General features: G+C 37.5%; 2 protein-coding genes across 2 annotated transcripts; both read right to left on the reverse strand.

Annotated features, from left to right (window-relative positions):
- LOC102181395 (olfactory receptor 4K1-like) lies at positions 911 to 18,135 on the reverse strand. The gene is made up of 3 exons (XM_005685573.2): positions 18,111 to 18,135; positions 13,230 to 14,170; positions 911 to 1,027 (listed from the first exon to the last, which is right to left on the reverse strand). Exons 1-3 carry the CDS (start codon positions 18,133 to 18,135, stop codon positions 911 to 913), a joined length of 1,083 nt encoding a protein of 360 aa, XP_005685630.2.
- On the reverse strand, positions 21,443 to 22,507 carry LOC102185089 (olfactory receptor 4K1). The gene has a single exon (XM_005685429.2). It carries the CDS (start codon positions 22,451 to 22,453, stop codon positions 21,497 to 21,499), a length of 957 nt encoding a protein of 318 aa, XP_005685486.2. The 5' UTR covers positions 22,454 to 22,507; the 3' UTR covers positions 21,443 to 21,496.

Below are 22,910 nucleotides of genomic sequence, written 5' to 3' on the forward strand. Positions count from 1 at the left end.
GCCGAGGTGGTAGAACCAGGTAAGAACCGGTATGAGTAAGATGCCTGCATCGGTAAGGGACAAACTAAGCCTGACCAGGGAAGGGAAGCTTTGGTGGAAAGTCTGTCTACACTCCCATCTAGAGCAGGGAGGGACGTCTCCGGTGGAAAGAAGTCATGGCTATGGATGCCGCTTTTTCCTCTCTTACAGATGGGAGCGAGCAATTCCAGAACCACTCCTTTAAAATGTGTGTTTTTTTTGTTGTTGTTGTTTTTGTTTTTTTTTAGTTTTTTATTTTTTAAATTTTAAAATCTTTAATTCTTACATGCGTTCCCAAACATGAACCCACCTCCCACCTCCCTCCCCACAACATCTCTCTGGGTCATCCCCATGCACCAGCCCCAAGCATGCTGCACCCTGCATCAGACATAGACTGGCGATTCAATTCTTACATGATAGTATACATGTTACAATGCCATTCTCCCAAATCATCCCACCCTCTCCCTCTCCCTCTGAGTCCAATAGTCCGTTATACACCTCTGTGTCTTTTTCCCTGTCTTGCATACAGGGTCGTCATTGCCATCTTCCTAAATTCCATATATATGTGTTAGTATACTGTATTGGTGTTTTTCTTTCTGGCTTACTTCACTCTGTATAATTGGCTCCAGTTTCATCCATCTCATCAGAACTGATTCAAATGAATTCTTTTTAATGGCTGAGTAATACTCCATTGTGTATATGTACCACAGCTTTCTTATCCATTCATCTGCTGATGGACATCTAGGTTGTTTCCATGTCCTGGCTATTATAAACAGTGCTGCGATGAACATTGGGGTACATGTGTCTCTTTCAATTCTGGTTTCCTCAGTGTGTATGCCCAGCAGTGGGATTGCTGGAAAAAACAAGCTGGGACAAGTTTGATCCCCCGAGTTTAAAAAGACATATCTGATCTTCCTTGATACTGAATGGCCACAGTATCCTTTGGAAGACGAGGAATGCTGACCTGCTGTAGGATCTCAATTATTACTGTTTTACATCTAGACCGGTCCTGTAGAAAATAAGGGAAATTCGTAGAAGTAACATATGTGTTGCTCTTTATCTCTCTGAGAGACATGGCAGACTTATGTCCTAAGGGTGCAGATTTGCATGTGAAACCTTCAGCTCCCTCCTGTTCTCTTACTTTACCCCTTTATCTGGGGCTCCCAACTGAACAGGTTGAGAATCAGGGAAACCTTCTAGGAAGGGTTGCCTCAGTCTCGGTAGAATTTCAAACAGTCCCAATTGCGGTCAGGACTATTTAGAGGATCCAAAAAGTACATAGAAGACTTCACAGGACTAACTTTACTTATGACCTTACTTCGAGAGATGTAATGTATGTCTTGGGACAGACACTGACTCCTGACTAGAAAACTTGAGTTTGGGGGGAAGTTACTACTTTTGGAGATGAATGGATTGGACATGAGACAAGGGGAAAGAGGGAACACAAAATAGCCCTCCTTCCAATTGGGAGCCAAGTAGTTCCAATAACAGAGCTGCTTTGCCGGACGTAATCTTGAAGGACTTAAGCAACCGCACACTAAGACATTAGAGTATGCTAGGTTGGCTGACATAGAGCAGGAAGAGAAGGAAACTCCTGGTAAATTCCTAGATAGATCATGGGAGGCTCTCCACAAGTTTACTGATGTTGATCTTGAAAGTGCAGAAGGAAGAATGATCTTATTTCTCACTCAGCCAGCTCCAGATATCTGCCCTAGGTTACAAAAACAAGCGTTTGGACAAAACCAGTCTGTAGAAAAACTGTTGCAGCTGGCTCAGACAATATACTATGGTAAAGAATATGAGGAGGAAAATAAGAGGCAAAAAAGAACCAGGCAAAAGACTGAAGTTCCAACAATGGCTGTTAGATCTGCTCTGAAACAGCCTGAGAAAAAATGCCCAGAGGGACCCAGGTGAAATGGGATGGACTTGTTATTACTGTGGAAAAGAGGAGCATCTCAAGCTGGATTGCCCTCAGGCATCTAAGCTGCCCCGGGCTCCATGTCCTGTCTGCAAAGGACCATATTGGAGAATAGACTGCCCTCTGAGGTGTAGGCCCCAGGGGTTGGACTCTCACGACAATAGGGACCGAAGGTGCCTGGGGGTCCACAAACAAGCTCCCATCCTAGTAACACCTGAGGAACCCTGGGTATTAATAACTGTGGAGGGCCAATAAGTTGATTTTCTTTTGGACACTGGGGCAACTCTCTGCTCACTAAAGCCCCTGGTCTGCTTTCCTCCCAATCCACTACCATAATGGGGCTGTCTGGACGAGCCAAATATTTTTCAATCATTGATTTGAAGGATGCTTTCCAGAGTTAAATCTATATTAGATCATCCTCTACCTATGACTTTAAGACAATTGAGAGGATTCTTGGGCATTACAGGCTATGGCCACATGTGGATTTCAGGTTATGGAGAACTTGCCTGGCCTTTATATAAACTTAAAACTGAGACTCAGCAGGCCCAAACTGACAAGCTGGTTTGGTCTCTAGTTACTCAAAAGGCTTTTAAGGCTCTTCAGATTGCTGTCTTGCAGGCTCCAACTTTGAGCTTGCCCACAGGATCAGAGTTTAGTTTGTTTGTTATTGAAAATAAAGGCTATAGCCGCATTATTTAAGGGTAATGGTTACTATTGTTTTACTAATGCCTAAAGCCCATAAAGCAACAGAGTTCCAGAAAAACATCTATTTCTGCTTTATTGACTATGGCAAAGCCTTTGACTGTGTGGATCACAATAAACTGTGGAAAATTCTGAGAGAGATGGGAATACCAGACCACCTGACCTGCCTCTTAACAAATCTGTATGCAGGTCAGGAAGCAACAGTTAGAACTGGACATGGAACAACAGACTGGTTCCAAATAGGAAAAGGAGTACATCAAGGCTGTATATTGTCACCCTGCTTATTTAACTTCTATGCAGAGTACATCATGAGAAACGCTGGACTGGAAGAAACACAAGCTGGAATCAAGATTGCTCGAAGAAACATTAATAACCTCAGATATGCAGATGACATCACCCTTATGGCAGAAAGTGAAGAAGAACTAAAGAGCCTCTTGATGAAAGTGAAAGAGGAGAGTGAAAAAGTTGCCTTAAAGCTCAACATTCAGAAAATGAAGATCATGGCATCTGGTCCCATCACTTCATGGGAAATAGATGGGGAAACAGTGGAAACAGTGTCAGACTTTATCTTTTTGGTTTCCCAAATCACTGCAGATGGTGATTGCAGCCATGAAGTTAAAAGACTCTTACTCCTTGGAAGAAAAGTTATGACCAACCTAGATAGCATATTCAAAAGCAGAGACATTACTTTGCCGACTAAGGTCCGTCTATTCAAGGCTATGGTTTTTCCTGTGGTCATGTATGGATGTGAGAGTTGGACTGTGAAGAAAGCTGAGTGCTGAAGAATTGATGCCTTTGAACTGTGGTGTTGGAGAAGATTCTTGAGGGTCCCTTGGACTGCAAGGAGATCCAACCAGTCCATTCTGAAGGAGATCATCCCTGGGTGTTCTTTGGAAGGAATGATGCTAAAGCTGAAACTCCAGTACTTTGGCCACCTCATGAGAAGAGTTGATTCATTGGAATAGACTCTTTCTGGCTTACTTCACTCCGTGGCGGATTCATGTCAATGTATGGCAAAACCAATACAGTATTGTAAAGCAAAATAAAGTAAAAATAAAAATAAAAAAAGAAAAGACTCTGATGCTGGGAGGGATTGGGGGCAGAAGGAGAAGGGGACGACAGAGGATGAGATGGCTGGATGGCATCACCGACTCTATGGACATGAGTTTGAGTGAACTCCGGGAGTTGATGATGGACAGGGAGGCCTGGCGTGCTGCGATTCTTGGGGTCACAAAGAGTCGCACATGACTGAGCGACTGAACTGAACTGAACTGAAAGCTCATAAGTTTATTAATGGGCAAAATTTTACTGTACTGACATCTCATCATGTAAGTAGGATCTTCAACTCTAAAGTTCACAGCAACAATGCTCCGCTTTTAAAGCTGCTGTAATTCAAGGGGTGTTGAAAGCTCTAGGAATAGAATATCACTTACACTGTTCCTGGAGACCCCAATCTTCAGAAAAAGTTGAAAAGGCTAATGACATTATTAAGAGGCATCTGTGTAAGCTAACTCAGGAAACACAAGACAGTTGGTTTAAAGCTTCTACCCATAGCTTTAATAAGGACTTGAACTGCCGCTAAGAAGAAGGTACTGTCTCTATGACAGATTGTTTTAATGCACAGATATTGTCATAGATCCTGAGGCATTAAAATTAACTGTGTGACTCAGCTTTTAGCTTTTCAACAGACATTACTGGGAGGTTAACTTCTGACCCAGGCTTTGAGTCAAACTAGCCACTGTTTGAGCCAGGAACCAAGATGGGCCTGAGAATCTATGTAGGCTTGCTTCTGCTGACTCCAAAAGTCCTGAGTCTGCAGTTTGACCCTCAAGACAATGCCTTCCTGTCCTAGGCTCATTCCTATGCTGCATTCCACAATCGACGTAATTGCTGGGTCTGCGGAGCACTCTCCTCCTCATCAGTTGAAGGCTTCCCATGATGGGTTTCTCTGCTTCAAGGAAAGGACTTTCTTCAACTCTGTGATGACATCTAACACTCTTAAGATGGACTGGTGTAACATATTGTACCATAACTATAGGCATAATGTGACTTTCAACTTTGACTATACATTGTCTTGGTTTAATGGCTATTTCGCTGCAGTTAAAAAGGTAAAAGGGTCTAGATCTGGTGGTTTTCTACCTGATGTTTATCAAATATGGGATGAGGTCATACAGCTAACTCCTAAAAAGGGACATCTATTATCTAATGCTCCCATATGCTGGGAACAAATAGAGCCATCCCCAGAAGTTAGCTGACAACTTAATAATAAAGATTAGAAACAATTGGGATTTTTGCCTCAAGAAATATGCAATGTAATCATTCCTGTGTTTTCCAATCCCAGCTCAAGTCCTCCTTTTGCCTGGCCGGGCACTGATTGGGACTGGATCCCTCAGTCATGCTGGCTTGCACCAAATGGGACTTACTGAATATGAAATTCTTACCTATGGGTGTGGCTTCTCCCTGGCTGGATAGGGAGATGCACCCTAGGTCTAGCTTTTACTCTTCATAGTTTCAGAGCTTTCAGAGAAGCCTACTTATCTGCCACATCTTAAAACTAATTGGGCAAGATATGTATTTCACTGGTATGATTATCTGGCTGCAATATTTGTTCCATCTCTGGGAACTACAGATCAGATGTTATGCCATGAGTTGATGCTGTGACTAACTTTCAGCCCTTGATGCTGAACAGATACAAATTAGAAAGGCAATTTTACAAAACAGATTGGCCTTAGATATTCTAAGGGCTGCACAAGGAGGAGCTTGTGCCATTATTCATGCCCAATATGAATACTAATGTTACTAACTTTACTAAACACATGAACAAGGTGATTCAGGCTATGGATTCTCCTGAATCCTCAGTCACCTCACTTTGGGAAACATTAAGAAGCTCCTCATTGTGGAAAACTGTTTTAATCGTAATGATTCTAATTGCTCTGTCTTTGCTGCCTGCGTCTGTAACTGTGTAACTGGATTTGTTTTTAACCATTTGAAATCTTTTAAGTTACAAATGATTGGTTGTTCAGGCTCCTACGAGCACCACAGACTCCTCCAACTCTTACTTGAGGTCTCTGGAGCAGAAACCCTCAGGAGGGTTAGGAAAATATGTTGCCTCAGCAATTTAGGGACAGCACCCCATTGCAGCAGGAAGTAGTTATGGAATGAAAATGATGCCCCTTTCCCTTGGCAAGATAATTCTCCTGAAAGAAAAGAGGGGAATGAGAGAGTCAATCCTTAGGCAGGTTGATAAGAAGTCCAGGGTTCCTGGAGGATGAGAAAAGGGTCTGGGGCTCTTGAAGCAGAGAGAATGATCTGGAATTCTCAAGGAGGAGGAAAGGACAAACATCTTTTTTTCCTCTACATTCCTTAGTCACATAAAACTTGTTTTTCTTTAAGCTCAAAACTGATGATTACAAAACAAACAACTCAGTTTGAACTCTGTTCTAAGGATTACACACAAAAAAATGTATCCTGCTTGAGGACAGTTTCTCCTTCCTGAAAAACTTCTTGCCCTTGAGTGTCCAGGAGTCTCAGGGTCAGTGGTGGCCTGCTCCAGGCTTGGGGGCACTGCACGCAGCAGTGCCTGCATGGGACCTTTTGAGGGAGGTCAATATTATCTTCATTACCTCCACCATAGTTTGGTCTCAGATCAAACAATAGGGAGAGAACATAGCCTAATCTCTTCAAGAAAATTAGAGATACCAAGGGAACATTTCATGCAAAGATGGGCTCAATAAAGGACAGAAATGGTATGGACCTGACAGAAGCAGAAGATATTAAGAAGAGGTGGCAAGAATACACAGAAGAACTATATAAAAAAAGACCTTCACGATCCATATAATCACAATGATGTGATCACACACCTAAAACCAGACATTCTAGAATGCAAAGTCAAGTGGGCCTTAGGAAGAATCACTATGAACAAAGTTAGCGGAGGTGATGGAATTCCAGCTGAGCTATTTCAAGTCCTAAAAGATGATGCTGTGAAAGTACTGCACTCAATATGCCAGCAAATTTGGAAAACTCAGCAGTGGCCACAGAAGTGGAAATGGTCAGTTTTCATTCTAACCCCAAAGAAAAGCAATGCCAAAGAATGCTCAAACTACCACACAATTGCTCTCATCTCACACACTAGCAAACTAATGCTCAAAATTCCTCAAGCCAGGCTTCTATAGTATGTGAACCATGAACTTCCAGATGCCTTTAGAAAAGGCAGAGGAACCAGAGATCAAGTTGCCAACATCTGTTGCATCATAGAAAAGGCAAGAGAGTTCCAGAAAAACATCTACTTCTGCTTTATTGAGTATGCCAAAACCTTTGACTGTGTGGATCACAATAAACTGTGGAAAATTCTTCAAGAGATGGGAATACTGGATCACCTGACCTGCCTCCTGAGAAATCTGTATGCAGGTCAAGAAGCAACAGTAAGAACTGGACATGGAACAACAGACTGGTTCCAAATTGGGAAAGGAGTACGTCAAGGCTGTATATTGTTATTCTGCTTATTTAACTTATATGCCAAGTACATCATGAGAAATACTGGACTGGGTGAAGCACAAGCTAGAATCAAGACTGCAAGGAGAAATATCAATAACCTCAGATATGCAGATGACACCACCTTTATGGCAGAAAGTGAAGTGGAACTAAAGAGCCTTTTTATGTGGGTGAAAGAGGAGAGTGAAAAAGTTGGCTTAAAGCTCAACATTCAGAAAACTAAGATCATGGCTTCTGGTCTCATCGCTTCATGGCATCTGGTTTCATCACTTCATGACAAATAGATGTGGAACAATGGAAACAATGAGATGCTTTATTTGGGGGGCCTCCAAAATCACTGCAGGTGGTGATGCTGCCATGAAATTAAAAGACCCTTACTCCTTGGAAGAAAAGCTATGACCAACCTAGACAACATATTAAAAAGCAGAGACATTACTTTACCAACAAAGGTCCATCTAGTCAAGGCTATGGTTCTTCCAGTAGTTGTGTATGGATGTGAGAGTTGAACTATAAATAAAGCTGAGCACCGAGGAATTGATGCTTTTGAACTGTGGTATTGGAGAAGACTCTTGAGAGTCCCTTGGACTGCAAGGAGATCCAACCAGTCCATTCAGAAGGAGAGCAGCCCTGGGATTTCTTTGGAGGGACTGATGCTAAAGCTGAAACTCCAGTACTTTGACCACCTCATGTTGAGTCATTGGAAAAGACTCTGATGCTGGGAGGGATTGGGGACAGGAGGAGAAGGGGACGACAGAGGATGAGATGGCTAGATGGCATCACTGACTCAATGGACGTGAATCTGAGTGAACTCTGGGAGTTGGTGATGGACAGGGAGGCCTGGTGTGCTGCAATTCCTGGGGTCACAAAGAGTCGGACACGACTGAGCTACTGAACTGAACTGAATAGCTAATTTTAAAATTATATAACTCCCATGCTAGACCAGCAAAGGTCATTCTCTGCCCCCCTCCTGATGTCTTTGTCAGAAGCTTTCCCTGTCCCTTTTCTTACTTTAAGAAAACTCTGCTACACAAAAACAAACAAATAAATAAATACATTTAGAAGAAATGTTTGGCTCAATGTATTGATTAAAAGCTCATCAATCAGGTGTGAGTAGATTAGGATCACTATGCCTTCTTGATGGATTAAATTCTTAACTATCACAGCATATCTCTATTTATTCTCAGTAATATTCCTTGTTCTGAAGTCTTCAGAGTCAGATATTGGTTTGATCTCTTTGGTTCCCTTATAATTACTGTTTGCATCGTATGTCTTTTCTCCATCCTTTTATTTTAAGCAGTCTATGTCTTTATATTTAAAGTTGATCCCTTATACACAGCAAACAGCTGGTTCTTGCTTGTGGTTCATCTTGACACTATCTGTTTCTTAGTGAAGTCCTTAGACCACTCACATGTAATTACTTTAATGACTGTATATCTACTATCTTGCTGTTTTTTTCTATTTATTTTATCTTTGCGACCCCAAGAATTCTCCAGGCCAGAATACCAGAGTGGGTAATCTTTCCTTTCTTCAGGGGATCTTCCCAAACCAGGAATCAAACCCAGGTCTCTCGCATTGCAGGTGGATTCTTTACCAGCTGAGCCACAGGGGAAGCCCTTTATTTTATCAATATCTGCTCATTTTTCCTACTCATTCTTTCCTCTATTGGATTTTTTTTTTTTTAGTTTTCTATTTTTTTCTGTTGGGTTTATTTTACCTTTTAATTGATCTATACTTTTTATCTTTCACTTTATTAAATGATATTGTAACATCTTATCATATAAGTACACTTCTTTTTTATATCTAATGTTTTTATTTCAAATATTCACTAAATGTTATATCATTTACTTTGTCATGCTCTAATTTTTTGTTAGATGTGGAGCTTTAACCTTTTAAGAAACATTTTATTGATGTATGACTGACATACAAAAGCTGAACATTTTTAATTTATATAATTTCCTGAATCTGAAGATAATTATACACTTGTGAGATTGTCCCTACAATGTGTATCACAAACATATCTGCTTCTTCTGAAAGTTTCCTTTTTATTATTGTTGCTTCTTTTATAATAACATTCAACATAAGATATACTCTCTAAACAAATTTCAAGTGTAAAATACAGTTTTGTTTACTATAGTCACCATGATGAATATTAGAACTCCAGAGCTTTTAATCTTATAATAGAAACTACTAAACTAGTATCTTCTTGCTTTCCTTTTTATCAGGCAACTGCTACTCTCTGCTTCTATGAGATTTTCTATGATTTCGACTATTTTAGATTTCTTGTATAAGTGACACCAAGTAATATTTATTCTTCTGTGTCTGGTTGATTGAACTTAGTGTAAAGTTTCCAGGTTGCAGTTTTTAAATGTTTTAGGGTGGATTTTTGCTACTCACTTAGTTAACCTCTAAAGTTTATCTGAATTCAATTTGCTGTGAATCCCACCTCCTTCTACTTCTTGTTTATAAATTTTTTTAAAACTTTTTGTTGACATTGTTTTGTTTTCTGAACTAGCATTTCAGTTTAGTAGATAACAATTCTATTTATAGGTACTGTTATGTTCATTGTGCCTCATATTGAAGTTTTCAGCCATAGATATTTTTTCTGTTCTTAGCTAATGAAAGTCTTGTTTTTCAACAATGACTGTTATTAAAGACTTTTCCCATGTATTGAGATAATCATATGTTTATTTTCTTGTATTTTGTTAGTACAGTGAATTATATTGAATGATAGTCAAATTTCAAACCAATATTATATTTCTGGGTATCGTAACTAGATCATCACTTTTGCTTCCTGTCTTTATATATTCTTGAATTTGTATTGCTGTTTTTAAAGGAATTTTTTATACTTCTTTTTTAAGTGAAATTCACTTTAAATATTCCCTTATAATGATGCTTGTCAAATTTTAGAATGAAGTTTATTCTGGTTCCATTGGGTGGAGGAATGTTCTTCCAGAAAGGGGAAAAACTATCAATCTCTGTCTTCAATGGCATTCTTGCATGAAAGGAGTCAAAATTTGTATTTTCTTTATGACTAGCTTTATCCAGTTCTTAATGGGGACTCTATTTTCTAGAGTCCATAATGTATAATGTTTATAAATATTTAATTTTGTGCTTGGGGATTGGGAGTTTAATTACTCAAGATAGAAGATGCCTAGATAAATTTATTCAGTTATGAATACAGACACATTTTGATAAATATATCAGGTTGCTTTCTAAAAATTTATCGGTAATATTTGACTAAATAGAACTTCCACATTTCCAAATTTTCAGTCTTATTTTAGTCCTTATCAGTATAACAGAGAACATAACACTTCTCTCTTGTTTCAAATCATATTTTTACTACCTAATAGATTAACTTTTTTTCTGTTTGTGTTAATCATTTGCATAGCTTTTCATGAAATTTGCTGCCTATGATATATGACTCATGAGTGTTTAGCAATAGTAAAATATGGTTATTATTTGAGAATTAGGTTTTGTTTTTTTTTTAATTTTTTTATTTTTTTTTAAATTTTAAAATCTTTAATTCTTACATGCGTTCCCAAACGCATACATAATGGATAGAACATATGTCAATTCTCTTCAATTCAATTACAGTGACTCTTAGGCCAGTAAATTTTGACTTTAATCTGGTGAGAGGTTTTAACACATCCTGAAAAAGACTATATGCAGCCCTGAATATATAGAAAAATAAGAGAGGGAGTCACCAAGGCAAATCAGAACAGTGCCCATCCCAACATTGTTCAGGTGGTGTTTCCATGTTGGGTTATCAGAGTATGATGATCTTGTGTCAATCAAGTAACCAACATAGGTTCACCAAAAGCACTGATAATTTGATATCTATTCTAATCACAATGCTGTGACTATCTGATTTGTTTTATAATTACAATTTCAGTGGAACTTGACAAATTCCCCCAAGTTTCTTGCAATTATTAACAAATTGGCATTTCTGAGTCTGTAAGTCTGTGAGCCAAAACTTGCACTAGGGCAATTCATTAAATTGGTATCAATTATGAGATTTTCTGGTGGTTGGACAGCAAAATGTGCTCTGCTGGTCATACCCTTCTGCAATTCGAATACAGAGTAAGTTCTGTGAGTCTTTGTTCCCTTAATATTCAGTCATTTATATGAGGTCAAAGTTCTTTCTTAGTCTCCTCTGTCCACAACATCTGCATAAATTAAGTAAAAAATTGCTGAAAAGTAGTGAGCTGCACTGAATTGAACAAAGCTGAACATTACCACACTGAAATTATTAACACTGCATACATTTATAACATCCCATTATAAACGTATGTTTGCAATGTCTGTTATATCCATTACTTGCATTGCTTGCCTCTATTATCTAGTAATGAACTTTCTAATAGATATCTTGACTTCATCTGAAATCTTTTACTAAACACGGAATTATGGCTTTGCCTCTTTTGTAAAATCTGTCATTTCTCATTTGAATAATATTCATATAGCCTGTTTTAAATAAATTTAAATTTATTAAAGTGATATCCAATGAAGTAACCTCACACCCTCACATGTGGACAACAAATGTGATAAAGAGATCAGATTGCTGCAGGGTACAATGTATCAAAGATATGACTGAGGTAAGGACAAACTAGCTTTCCACTAGTTTCCTATTTCATCACTCCAAATGCCTCAACTGTATCAAACAACAGTATAACTTACCTGAAAATCACTGTTTTGAATATTATATCCTTCTTATGGCACTTACTGCATGTGCTTACATGTTAAACTTTTTGTATATTGATAAATATGGTAATAGAACAGTAATTGTTTTAAATCTAAGTAATAAAAACAAAAACACAATTACATCTTCAGTTAAAAAGTGACATTTGGATTTAAAGCTAACACAAACAGAATAAACACCTCTTGGCATGAATCAGTGATGTGGTGATAACAGTGATAGATCTGTGATTAATAAGGGGCTGAATAAATTGTTCTCACCTTCTTTATCCTAGTCATTCCCTGATTTGGTGAGATGTTTCTGAAATTTCACTTAATTTTTTTTTAAGTGTGAGATAAATTTCATAATTACTAATATGAGTGCTTTCTGTGACTATTTTGAAATTTAAACTCTCACATGAATTAAGCAACATCGCTGTCTATTTAAATATCCTATAATCATTTTTAGCTGGTAGGTTTATTATCAATGATATAAATAAAATCTGTAAAGTGCTATGACAGTTGTCCCAGAAAGCATAAGACTACTCATAGTTTGAATTATGGCCTTGGTGATGCTATTGATATGTTATTTGTTTCAAAATCAGAGCGTCAAAACTCAGTCCTATCATTGATACTATAGTATTTGGAGTATTTAAAATTTAACATAATTAATAAACATAATTTAAAATTTATGAACAGTATTGCCTTATTTATGAATGTGAAATATTTGCAGCTACTTATAGGAATCAAGTTATTAGCTGAAATAGTTATGAACTATAATTTATGAAAGTAGTTTTCATTTAGCCTGTAATGTCAAAGCAATTTCTGTTTTTAGCACTGAATTGCTTTCTATGCTACTCCAGTCAAGTTAGATGTGTTTGCTAATCTGATTTAATATGGAGATATCTTTAAAAAGCTACAAGATTTTTTAACAAGACCTATATAAGGGAAATTATAAATTTTAATATATTTAGTTACTGTTTTGGGGCTTCCCTCATGGCTTAGACAGTAAAGAATCTGCCTGCAATGTGGGAGACCTGGGTTCAATACCTGGGCTGGGAAGATCCCCTGAAGGAGGGCATGGCAACCCACTCCATTATTCTGGCCTGGAGAATCAGAGGAACCTAGCAGGCTACAGTCCATGGGGTCACAAAGAGTCAGATACAACTGAGCAACTAAGCACAGCAGAGCACAGTTACTATTTCAGGGAAGATGAAGTGAGCCACAGAATATAAAAACTGGTAACATAATATGAGGTTCTGCATTGCATTTGCCAACTTTAGAGTGACCAATTCAGGTCCTATAACCGGGAAGACTAATTATGATAGAAACACAATGATAACAACTATACATGGGCATTACAAAGAGCAAGAAGAAAGGACTTGTGTTGCTTCATCACAGTTGTCTAGAACGCTTCCTTGGAACCCACATGTTGGTTCCTTAGTTTCTTCATGGCTTCCTTTACATCTTTATTCCTTAGAGTGTAAATCATAGGGTTAAGAAGAGGAGTGAATACAGTAAAAAACACAGAGAGAAATTTATCAATTGTGAAGCTTTCAAAGGGCCAAATGTAGATAAAGATTAATGGGCCAAAGAACAGAACTACAACAGTAATGTGGGCGGACAGAGTGGAAAGTGCCCTGGATGTCCCACCAGAGGCTTGGCGATGGACAGTAGCAAGGATGATAGTGTAAGAAATGAGCAAAAGAAGAAAACAGATAAGTGACAACAGGCCGCTATTTGTGAGCACCAGTATCTCAAAAACATGGGTGTCCAAGCAGGCAAGTTTAATCACGAGGGGGAGATCGCAAAAGAAATTGTCTACCTTGTTGGGTCCACAGAAAGGAAGATCTATTGTGAATACCAGGTGACTGGCTGAGTGCAAGATGCCAGTGGCCCAGGAGACCCCCACCAGGACAGCGCACGTTCTTCGGCTCATGATGGTCATGTAATGCAGAGGTTTGCATATAGCAATATATCTATCATAGGCCATGGCAACAAGAAGTACCATCTCACTGCCCCCAAAAACATGCAAGAAAAAAATCTGTGACATGCATCCCTTGAAAGTGATGGTCTTGTGTTCACTGAGGAAATCTGCAATCATCTTGGGAGTGGCAAATGTAGCCTGACATACATCAATGAAGGAGAGATTGCTAAGAAGAAAGTACATCGGAGAATGCAATCGAGAGTCTGTAATCACTGTGAGAATGATAAGAATGTTTCCCATCACTGCAGCACCATAAAACACAGAGAAGATAAAGAAAAGGAAGAGCTGGAGTTCCCGAGAGCTAGACAAGCCCAACAGAATGAATTCAGTAACCACTGACTTATTGCTCCATCCATTAAATGAATCTGGGCTGCTCAAGTTAGCTAAGGGGAAGAAAAAATAATTATTTATTAAAAAAGTAATAACGAATAAGGGTATTATTACTATTATTTCTAGGAATTTATATTTTCCTTATGTTACATAACTATAAAAATTGTCATTTACTTTTGCATTTATGGATTGGCTAGATAAAGATGGACAGAGATAACAGATTTATCTAATAGATAAGTCAATATGGAAGGAAGGGAAAATTTGATTTGATATTATATACCAATATACTTTTTATAGAAGTGTGCAAGATCTCAATAGCACTTTGAAAGTCCCATGTACCATACTTACACATTCAGATTACAAATTCAAAAGATGAATCTGATGCCTTTTATAGCATCTTGGAGGGACAAGAAATTTAGGCCAAGTGCAAAGAGATGAAAATCAGACCAGTTACTTTAGCAATGACATTGGAGAAATAAGTGAGATGTGTCCATGCATTTGAGAAAATCTGCAGTGATAATAAAAGAGAGAAATTAATTTGTAACAAGTTAAACTACTATGAGTGACAAATTACTTTCACTTTTCTATATTAAAACAATTTGAGTTTTACATGATTTAGTAGTCAAAATATCTTCCTAGAATCTCAGAAGCACATGTTCTTTTCAATCACTCTTTATTTCTCTCCATATGATCTCCTTTTTTTTCAGATTTTATTTTATTTTATTTCATTTTATTTTATTTTACAATATTGTATTGGTTTTGCCATACATCAACATGAATGCACCACAGGTATACACATATTCCCAATCCTGAATCCCCCTCCCAACTCCCTCCCCATACCATCTCTCTGGGTCATCCCAGCCCCAAGCATCCTGTATCCTGCATCGAACCTAAACTGGCGATTTGTTTCTTCTATGATATTATACATGTTTCAGTGTGATCTACTTTTCACAGCAGTTGAATATAATATTATTTAATCAGATTTTCAAAGCACTTCAAATATGGAACTGAATGTAATTTAATTACTATGATATGTTTGTTATTTAAACATATTTGTACCACTTATCTTTGCTGGTCATTTTTTAATCTCTTCTTTCTCTGATGAGTTTATCACAATAACAAAAATGTTTTTCCAAAGTCAACTGAAAACATAATTTATATATTAATTAACTCAACAAATAATACAAATTGCCTGCTCTGCACCATGCAACCTCCATGGGCTCTGGAGGCAAAGCAATGGGGAAAAAAAAGGGAGGGGAAAAATGTCCTATCTTCATTTGGTTGTATCCTAAAGAAACTATGGGACTGGCAGAGGCAATGGAGATAAAATATATATTATGTCATTTAGTGACAAGTGCTTCAGAGGAAATAAAACAGGGTAAAGGAATATGGACTAACCAAGTGGTCATGAAAGCCTCACTGGGCAGGTTACATTTCAGCACCAACTAAAGCAAATGAAGAGCAAGCCTTGAGGAAATCTATTCCAGACAAAAGGAATAGCAAACATGTGCAAAAATTTTTTTATGTGAAATAAGCATCCTCTTGAAAAACATCAGTATAGTTTGGGCTGGTTTATTAGAAATTAAATAATGGAAACTTAGCTTTTAACCTTACTATGAAATTGGCATAATTGACTTTTTTGCACAATATTCTGCCTCGTAGGCTTAAACAGTTTTAGAAAGCTGTAAATTCAGTCTTAAAATATGTACACACACTAAAAGCCTAGTCTCTTTTGTTTTCTAAAAAGAAATATAGATATAAAATTGCATTCCAAATTCTATACATATACTTCTATATACAGAATTTGAAAAAGAATTTATATTTTTATGTAAATGCATGGCGATAATTGAGCCATTCAAAATAAAATTGAAATGATCTGTGATTTCTTGTAAGAACCCTTGAAATGAAGTTTATGGCCAGATCTTTGAATCTGAGAAAATGTTTCTGTGTCTGTCATCACATTCGGTGACAGCTGCATGAGATATACTGTATTATTTATTCAAGGTAAGACATCCATATATTGAGAGCATTTTAAAATATAAAAATTACTAATTATTTTTTGTATTATTCATAGAAACTTATGCCTTTTAAAACATCTTCTTATAGTGTATCAATGTATATACAAGGCTTGACAAGTTTTCAAAGTGATAAATGCAAAATCTATCGGGTTATTAAAATGACAACTTTTGCCCCATTCTATTCTCTATCACCATATCTATTTTTTCAAAATAATTTAGCAATATGCTTACCTTCACCTGGGTGCTTCAGTCCATCAATGTGTTAGCAGTGACAATAATCAGATAAGTCTAATGTTTTATTTCAGATTTTAGAATCTCATATACAAACTCCAAGTTCTTTTTTTAATTTAATTCTTTTATAACTTCCCTGGTGGCTCAGTGGGTAAAGCGTCTGCCTACAATGCAGGAGATCCGGCTTCGATCCCTGGGTCGGGAAGATCCCCTGGCAAAGGAAATGGCACCCCACTCCAGTACTCTTGCCTGAAAAATCCCATGGACTGAGAAGCCTGGTAGGCTATAGTCCATGGGGTCGCAAAGAGTCGGACACGACTGAGCGACTTTCTTTCCTTCCTTCCTTAAATTGGAGTATAGTTGACTTACAATATTGTGTTAGTCTCAGGTGTATAGCAAAGTGATTCAATTCTACATATACATATATCCATTCTTTTTCAGATTCTTGTCCCATATAGGCTATTACAGAATCTTGTCATCTCAATTCTATAATTACTTTAGCCCAGAATCCCTTTAACTCTGAATGTTAATATCTATATTTAATTTTTTGCTTCGTGTGATTAAATTCTGCATGCCAGTTTTGAGAGAAATCACAGGGGAGCAATAATAGGTTGAAGAAAAGAAACCTCCAAAACCTATTGTCTTTTTTTAAAAAAAGATTGAGTCACAAGAGCCCATAAGACAATATTTGAATACTATACTACATACCCCCAAATCTCAGATAACCAATCCCATGGACTGCAATAGCCCATTAAAAAAGCTCCCTTTATTAAGTGAGGTCATCTTGCTGTGGGAATTATCAACACACTTCGAGTTGTTTTCCTCAAAAACAAGATAATAAAAACATTTAAGTTATTTGTCTATAATTGAAAGCAAAGTACGTATCACAAGAGGGAAATGTAGTGATCTAGGAGCTTGCAACACCAGCTACTTTTGTTTAACAACCTGTCTCCCTCCATGTGCCTTTTTCCCTCTTGTTTAAAGTGACTAAGGCAGTAAGCTGCTGCTAAGTCACTTCAGTCGTGTCTGACTCTGTGCGACCCCATAGACGCCAGCCCACCAGGCTCCCCTATCCCTGGGATTCTCCAGGCAAGAACACCGGAGCGGGTTGCCATTTCCTTCTCCAATGCATGAAAGTGAAAAGTGAAAGTGAAGTCACTCAGTCGTGCCCGACTCTTAGCGACCCCATGGACTGCAGCCTACCAGGCTCCTCCATCCATGGGATTTTCCAGGCAAGAGTACTGGAGTGGGGTGCCATTGCAAACACTAGCACAAATGCCCAGAGCAGGAATATGTTTCATAAGAAATATAAGTCAGGCAAGGGGCCTAAGAGAATTAGAGTCTTTTCTTTAATCCTTTGCTTTTTTCTTTTTATGGAAATATGTATGATGAAGTTTTTCAAACTCCATACCTTATAATAAACTACCCCTCAAAATCCAATATTTTAATTGTCTTTGCTCATTACTTAACCATACATTAGAATCAGAAAGTTCATTTGGGCATACAGAGGGTAAAACTGCTTAGATATGCAAGTAGTTTGCTTTTGGATTTTGTGGAAAGAGGTCTCAGAGCAGTGAAAGGACTGAAGTCTGCAGAGAAGAGCAGGTGACAGCAAGAAAGGGAAACTTGATGAGCCAATAAAGAAGCCCAGGTTTCTCTGAACTCTCTGCTGATGGACCAGCTTCCTTCTTGATATCTTTCTCTTTAATATTTCACAGATATTTCAGTTCTTCTGTTTCCAAACCTATTCCTCCTTCACTCGGCCCCATCCCCAGCTAATGGCACTTCTTTTGCCTCAGCATTTTCAGCCAGAAACTTAGCTCTTTCTTTTTCGTTAGTTTTTTTCTACATACTACTTTGTATTCTTCCAAAATATTCCCAGTTTGTTAAATTATATTCATTTTAACTCCCCTGTCTAAACCATCATCATTTTTCTCCTCAAAAGTTTCAAGATCTTCTGATGATCTCAACTTTTACCATTGATTTTTCCAGTTTAACCTTTAAAAATAAAACAAAACCATAAGTCATGCCAACCTTTAAGATAAAGCAGACAGTTACCTTTACCAGAAAAATGGTTTTACTCAGGAATAGCAGACATGTTGCTATTGTAAGCTATGGCAAAAACCCATGTCCACTGAGTCAGTGATGCCATGCAAACATCTCATCCTCTTTCCTCCCCTTCTCCTCCTCCCTTCAATCTCTCCCAGCATCAGGGTCTTTTCAAATGAGTCAGTTCTTCGCATCAGATGGTCAAAGTACTGGAGCTTCAACTTCAGCCTCAGTCCTTCCAATAAATATTCAAGACTGATTTCCTTTAGGATGGACTGGTTGGATCTCCCTGCAGTCCAAGGGACTTCTCCAACACCGCAGTTCAAAAGCATCAATTCTTTGGCACTCAGCTTTCTTTATAGTCCCACTCTCACATCCATACATGACTACTGGAAAAACCATAGGTTTGACTAGATGGATATTTGTTGGTAAAGTAACATCTCTGCTTTTTAATATACTGTCTATTTTTGTCATAGCTTTTCTTCCAAGGAGCAAGCGTCTTTTAATTTCATGGCTGTAGTCACCATCTGCAGTGATTTTGGAGTCCAAAAAAATTAAGTCTCTCACTTTTTCCATTGTTTCCCCATCTATTTGCCATGAAGTGATGGGACTGGATGCCATGGGTATTTGCTTACTGACTTATAAAACCTCTTTACATATTAAAGATATTACCCCTGTGGATAATACTGCTTGTCACCTAATTTTTCTTTTGACTTTATTTGTGATAGAATTAAAAAAAAAAAAGAAACTAAAACTTTTATGGAAATTAGTGTAGTCATATTTGCCAACTTTTTTTTAGCTTTTTGACTTTTGAATTTATCAAACTCAATATGATAGGTTGTGCCCAATCACAAAAGTCCCAAGTAGACCCAACAATGATTAGAAAGTGGAAGAATGTGTCTCTGGTAGTACAAGGAACTGGCCAAATCAAATGGCCACTCTCAAATTCTAATTTCCCTCTTTCTCCTACTGTTCTCCCTCACCTCCATTTTTCCTTGTGTCACCTACCCCTCCTCTACCTCGATATTTGATTATTGAGGATCCGAGCAGCTAAATGACAGTTTTTCAAGGGTACCATTTGCAACTCTCCATTTTCACCTGCAAGTCAGAGTTAAAAGGGAAAAAAATACTACCAACAATATCATGAATGTATTAATGTTTATTACATATTTTAAATGTTTTGGCACTATATAAAATTTGTTTAAAAATAAAAGTCATGTTAAAGGAACATTACCATGTTTGTTATTGTACAAATGAATTTGACCTGAAGTCTAAAGTTCCAAGAATCCTTAGCTAATAATAAGTATCATGGTTGTAAAAGACTATCTATATCTAAGACTCAGCTGGCTCTGATTTATCATGCAGAGTTAATATCTAAACACATAGTCATTAAGTTATGTATTAAAATTTAATTAATACTGAACCCAATGTGATGACAATTGCAGGCTTTCTATTTTCTGTTAAGCGACTGTTTTTTCTTTGTAGAATACATTTAGTCTTTTTGTTATAAGGCCTTTTTCATAAGGCAAAGGGAGAAGTATATAGAAACCTTTGGCCAGCGAATGAAATAATAATTTGTTGTTCCGTCGCTAAGTTTCATCTGACTCCTTGGGACCACATGGACTGCAGCATGCCAAGCTCCTCTGTCCTTCACTATCTCCAAGTTAGCTCAAACTCGTGTCCATTGAGTTGGTGATGCCATCCAACCATCTCATCCTCTGTCGTCCTCTTCTCCTCTTGCCCTCAATCTTGTCCAGCAGCAGGGTCTTTTTCAAATGAAGGCTTCACATCAGGTGGCCAAAGTATTGGAGCTTCAGCTTCAGCATCAGTCCTTCCAATGAATATTCAGGACTGATTTCCTTTAGGAATGACTAGTTTGATCTCCTTACTGTCCAAGGACTCTCAAGAGTCTTCTCCAGCACAGATTTTAAAACCATTATTACTAGGTGGTGCTAGTGGTAAAGAACCTGATTGCCAGTGCAGGAGATAATAAGAGATCTGGGTTCAATCACTGGGTCAGGAAGATTCCCTGGAGAAGGGCAAGGCAACCCACTCCAATATTCTTGCCTGAAGAATCCCATGGACAGAGGAGCCTGACAAGCCACAGTCCAGAGTGTCGCAAAGAGTTGGACATGACTGAAGCGACTTAGCATGCAGGCAAAATATTATTACAAGTACAAGAATTTTACATTCTTTCTTCTGTTTTCCAAGAAATATGAAAGAATAGATCTCAGACTTTATCCTCAATTTCAAAAAAATTTTGTCATTTTTGTGCATTTGTATGTTTTAGGTACATAAGAAATTGACTTTTTCTGTGAATTTAAATATTCTATATCTGATGTATTTGCAGACAATTTCAAAGATATTTGCAATTTTTTATGACTAATGTAGAACTCATTATAAATAACTTTTTCTACTTAAAAGTAAGTAGGCTAGGGAAATAGATAGGTATGCTGCTGATAGCACCAAATATCTAGAAAAAGTTTTGTAATGAATAGAAATGTATATCAAATAATCTAGAAAAAACAGAAAAATTTTATTGGGACATAGCAGCAGATAGGAAAAACTATAAATAACCAAAAATTTTCAATACATGAGGAAAAGATTAGCTAAAAAACATGCAACAAATGTATACAAGTGAAGTGAAATCTATGTTTTAAAACAATATTTTTCCACCATGTCAATTTATAGAAAAAAATATTATGAATAAGTTGATAGAGCCTAACAGAAACATAATTTACTTGTATGTTTTGATCGCAAGGCATAAAAATTACACAAGTTCAATTGAAGAGAATCACAAATTTGGTAACATGAATAGCTTTTCTTGCAGATTAGAATATCTAAATTATTTATAAAATATTTTGAAAAGTTACTAAATATTTTCAAGAGAATTTGTACTTTAGAATTATAAACTATGAAAAACTGGTTAAAATTAAATAGCAAACCAGGAACTGGTTTTATGTAATTCCTTTGCAGTTGGGAAAAAAATCTAATTCTGTAATTCAATAACCCCTGTCATTAGCAAAAATAATTGACTTGATGCTGTGATCCAGCAATGGGCTCTTCATTTCCATTGCATATTTATGTTCCTCCATGGTGTTCCCTAGTTTTCCAGAAGCTCAAATGACGGTTTCGCAATTTTTTCATGGCTGATTTAACATCCTCATTTCTCAGAGAGTAGATGATGGGATTCAACAGGGGTGTACAAACAGTATAGAACACAGAAAGGAACTTATCCAGAGAAAGTCTGCTAAAAGGCCATATATAAAAATAAATGCAAGGCCCAAAGAAAAGAATCACCACTGTGATATGGGCAGTTAATGTAGAAAGTGCCTTGGATGGTCCACTGGAGGAACGGTGACAGACAGTGATCAAAATGACAGTGTAGGAAATAATTAAAGCCAGAAAACAGCTCAGTGATATCAGGCCACTGTTAGTTAGAGTCATAATTTCCATCTCATAAGTATCCATGCAAGCCAACTCGATCACCAGGGGAAGGTCACAAAAGAAGCTGTCTACCTCATTGGGGCCACAGAACGGCAGATCCACTGTAAAAGCCAAGTGGCTCACAGAATGAAGAATACCCACAGCCCAGGAAATAAACACAAAAATTATACAGAGTCTTCGATTCATAATTGTGCCATAGTGTAGAGGCTTACAAATGGCTATAAATCTGTCGTATGCCATAGCTACAAGCAACATCATCTCACTCCCAACGAAACTGTGAAGAAGGAATATTTGGGCCATGCAACCCTCAAAGGAGATAGTTTTGTGCTCCACAAAAAAGTCCACAAGCATCTTGGGGGTGGCAAAGTTAGATTGGCAGATATCAATGAAAGAAAGGTTACTGAGCAGGAAGTACATAGGAGAGTTCAAATGGGAGTCAGAGGAAACAATAGCAATTATCATGATGTTGCCCAGAACTGATGTCACATACACTATTGAGAAGATGGCAAAAAAGAAAAGCTGGAGTTCCCAAGAATTAGAGAGTCCCAGAAGCACAAACTCAGATACCATTGATTCATTTGTGTGAGCCATGTATCCAATCCACTGTTACCTAAGTAAAAGAAAATCAAGAAAATGTCACAATGATTGACACTGTATCTAGTATATATACAAAAGAAATGTGATAAGTTTTCAATTATAAGTTAATTTAATGAGACCATGTAAATAGTCAATGAACAAGTATTTAACATCTGTGACCGCTGTGGAAGGTAGAAGTGAGAATGAAACTGGAGCCGATTATACAGAGTGAAGTAAGCCAGAAATAAAAACATCAACACAGTATACTAACCCATATATATGGAATTTAGAAAGATGGTAATGATAACCCTGTATGTGAGACAGCAAAAGAGACACAGATGTATAGAACGATCTTTTGGACTCTGTGGGAGGGGGAGAGGGTGGGATGATTTGGGAGAATGGCATTGAAACATATATAACATCATATAAGAAATGAATCACCAGTCTAGGTTTGATGCAAGATACAGGATGC

This window comes from Capra hircus, chromosome 10 (assembly GCF_001704415.2).
Source record: "Capra hircus breed San Clemente chromosome 10, ASM170441v1, whole genome shotgun sequence".
In the NCBI taxonomy this organism is placed as follows: Eukaryota; Metazoa; Chordata; class Mammalia; order Artiodactyla; family Bovidae; genus Capra; species Capra hircus.